This window comes from Mus pahari, chromosome 1 (genome assembly GCF_900095145.1).
Source record: "Mus pahari chromosome 1, PAHARI_EIJ_v1.1, whole genome shotgun sequence".
Taxonomy (NCBI): Eukaryota; Metazoa; Chordata; class Mammalia; order Rodentia; family Muridae; genus Mus; species Mus pahari.
This window is the reverse complement of record NC_034590.1, coordinates 90,694,154-90,696,369: the sequence shown is the minus strand read 5'-3', so window position 1 is coordinate 90,696,369 and position 2,216 is coordinate 90,694,154. Positions and strand designations below refer to the sequence as shown.

General features: G+C 45.5%; 2 protein-coding genes across 4 annotated transcripts in view; one reads left to right on the top strand and one right to left on the bottom strand.

Annotated features, from left to right (window-relative positions):
* Positions 1 to 2,216, bottom strand: part of Mettl9 (methyltransferase like 9) — a 48,494-nt gene that overhangs the window by 1,047 nt on the left and 45,231 nt on the right. The gene's annotated exons all lie outside the window — the stretch shown is intronic.
* The window catches only part of Igsf6 (immunoglobulin superfamily member 6), a 10,331-nt gene continuing 9,739 nt past the window's right edge, over positions 1,625 to 2,216 (top strand). The window contains exon 1 of the mRNA XM_021196249.2: positions 1,625 to 1,691. Coding sequence (XP_021051908.1) covers positions 1,625 to 1,691 — 67 coding nt within the window. The remainder of the gene's footprint in view (positions 1,692 to 2,216) is intronic.

Sequence of the window (2,216 nt, the reverse complement as noted above, 5' to 3'; positions counted from 1 at the left end):
AGATGGTCCCACCCACAAGGGGCCCTCCCCCCTTGGTCACTAATTGAGAAAATGCCCTGCAGCTGGATCTCATGGAGGCCTTTCCCCAACTGAAGCTCCTTTCTCTGTGATAACTCCAGCTGTGTCAAGTTGACACAAAATTAGCCAGTACACCCAAAGTGATGCTCTCAGGCCGCCTGCATCCAGTGCTGTTCCCAGGCTGCCTTCATTCAGAGCCTACACTGATTGAGCTGTTTGTGTGGCTCAGAAACTAGTGAGTGAATATTGAATATGGGGTTCACTTGTATTTGAAAGGAGATTTGGACATACAAGATCATGTACACTTACTCAACTTCCTGTCTAGAAGTTGCCTGGATGAAAATTAAAATAGGTTCATAAGAAATTTCAATTCACAGAAACACATGTGCTTTTCAAGAGAAGCTGACCCATTTCCTAAGTCATCTGTCAAGCCCTTCCAAGCCTATGGGCATTAGGAGCCTGGGGTGTGGGAACCAGGCAGTTCTGTTCCCTACAAGCCACACCCTGACTACAAACAGACAACTCCAAAAGTATATTTGGGTATGGAGTGCTCTTAGAGGTTGTGGTGACATGCCACTAAATTCATAGTGAGGCTTCTGATGCTAAGGTGATCCACCAGCAGCAGGTGATCGAGCACAGGAAAAGGGAAAGACTACACACTTTTCAGTGGCCAGCATTGCAATCTCTCCCTGTCAAGAGAGCTAATCCTTGGTGGGAGGGGAAGCTGCTTTTCTGGGCTTCCTTGAAGCAGGGTACTGGTGCCACACCTTAGCCTGTTGCTAAGACTGGAATGAGCTGGTGACCCAGAATAAAACAAGGCTTTTTGCCAAGTGCAGGCACTAATATCAAGTGGCTAGGGAGGGGGCTGATGAGTGGGTGCTAATGACAGAATTTGCAGCACCTAGTGCCCAGCATCAGACCAGTTCCACAGTGTGACTCAAGCTCCTCCTGACCTGGAGTTCACATGGTTCTCCAGGCCTTCTGAGCCCCTGGGAGCCACTTCAAGGCCTGTTAACAAGTCTCTTTTTGCTGATCAGCTGAGTTCCTGCTACTTACAAAGAACCACCTGACTAGTAGAGGCTGGAGGAGAGGGGGTGCTGTGTGTGACTCAGAACCAAAACAAGCACCAAGGGACATAGCCATTTTGCTTATCAACACTAAGAAATCTTTCAATTCAAGCAGGCTCACAAGCTTAACAGCAGCTGTGTGCTTTTTACCATGCCGAATGCTCTGGTCACTCCCTGGGTTTTTCTCCCAGGCTGACAGGAAACATGGCCCTTGCTGCTGCTGCTCACGTCTAACTGTTTCTGGCCCTGAGAGGCACTCCGCAGCGAGCACATCAATAAGAGCACTCTAAAATGTCAGGCACTGCTTGAGGAGCACTGACTTGCTGCAAGCTCCACAAAGAATATCAAATGCCCGCAACAGTTTCTAACATACATGCACGTTTAGACTGAAATCTCAACTCTAACTGATGAAACTTATTACAAACCATTGTTACATAATTTCTGAAAGTTCCTGCTTGTGCTTCCTTACTATGAGTTCCTCTCTTTACTTCTTCCTTTCTAAAAAGAGAAGAGTGGGAAAGGCGGCACATGCAGCAGAGATGGGCCCTAGGAGCACACGCACGAGTGGCCTCCGGCTAGAAATCAGCCTGATCCTTTTCCAAGTCGGTAAGGAGGTTGAGTTTTCCTTTTTTCTAGTTCATTAAGTAACTGCTGCTTCTCGCCTTATATGTATACTTTAAGCTCTTAGCACATAATTTAAGAAGGCAGCACTATGGTAAGTCAGGGGGCTGGGGAAGGTCTCTTCTCCCCACAGAATTAGGTACTAAAGCATAGCTGAAGAAAGGTTTCCTTGGTTGTTAATGCTGCTTTGAGCACATCTCACCAGAGAGAATCTGTTCAGGACCAATTGTGTCAATTCCCACACAGGCAAGCTCTGGACTAATGTACACTGCACAATATTAGCTTAATACTTTCATAGCACAATGTTTCCAAAGGCTGAAAAGAACTTGGTTTTAAAGCTGTAACTTGACCTAGAGAAAAGCCACCTGGTAAGATAACTAATCTTTAAATTCTATCTCTACCTGTTCTAGCTCTATAAAAGTTATTAATTTCATTATAGTTTAAATAATCTAAGATTTGCCCACAAAATCTGGATTGCAGGGCAAGAAATGGAGCAAATGTTCTTGAAAA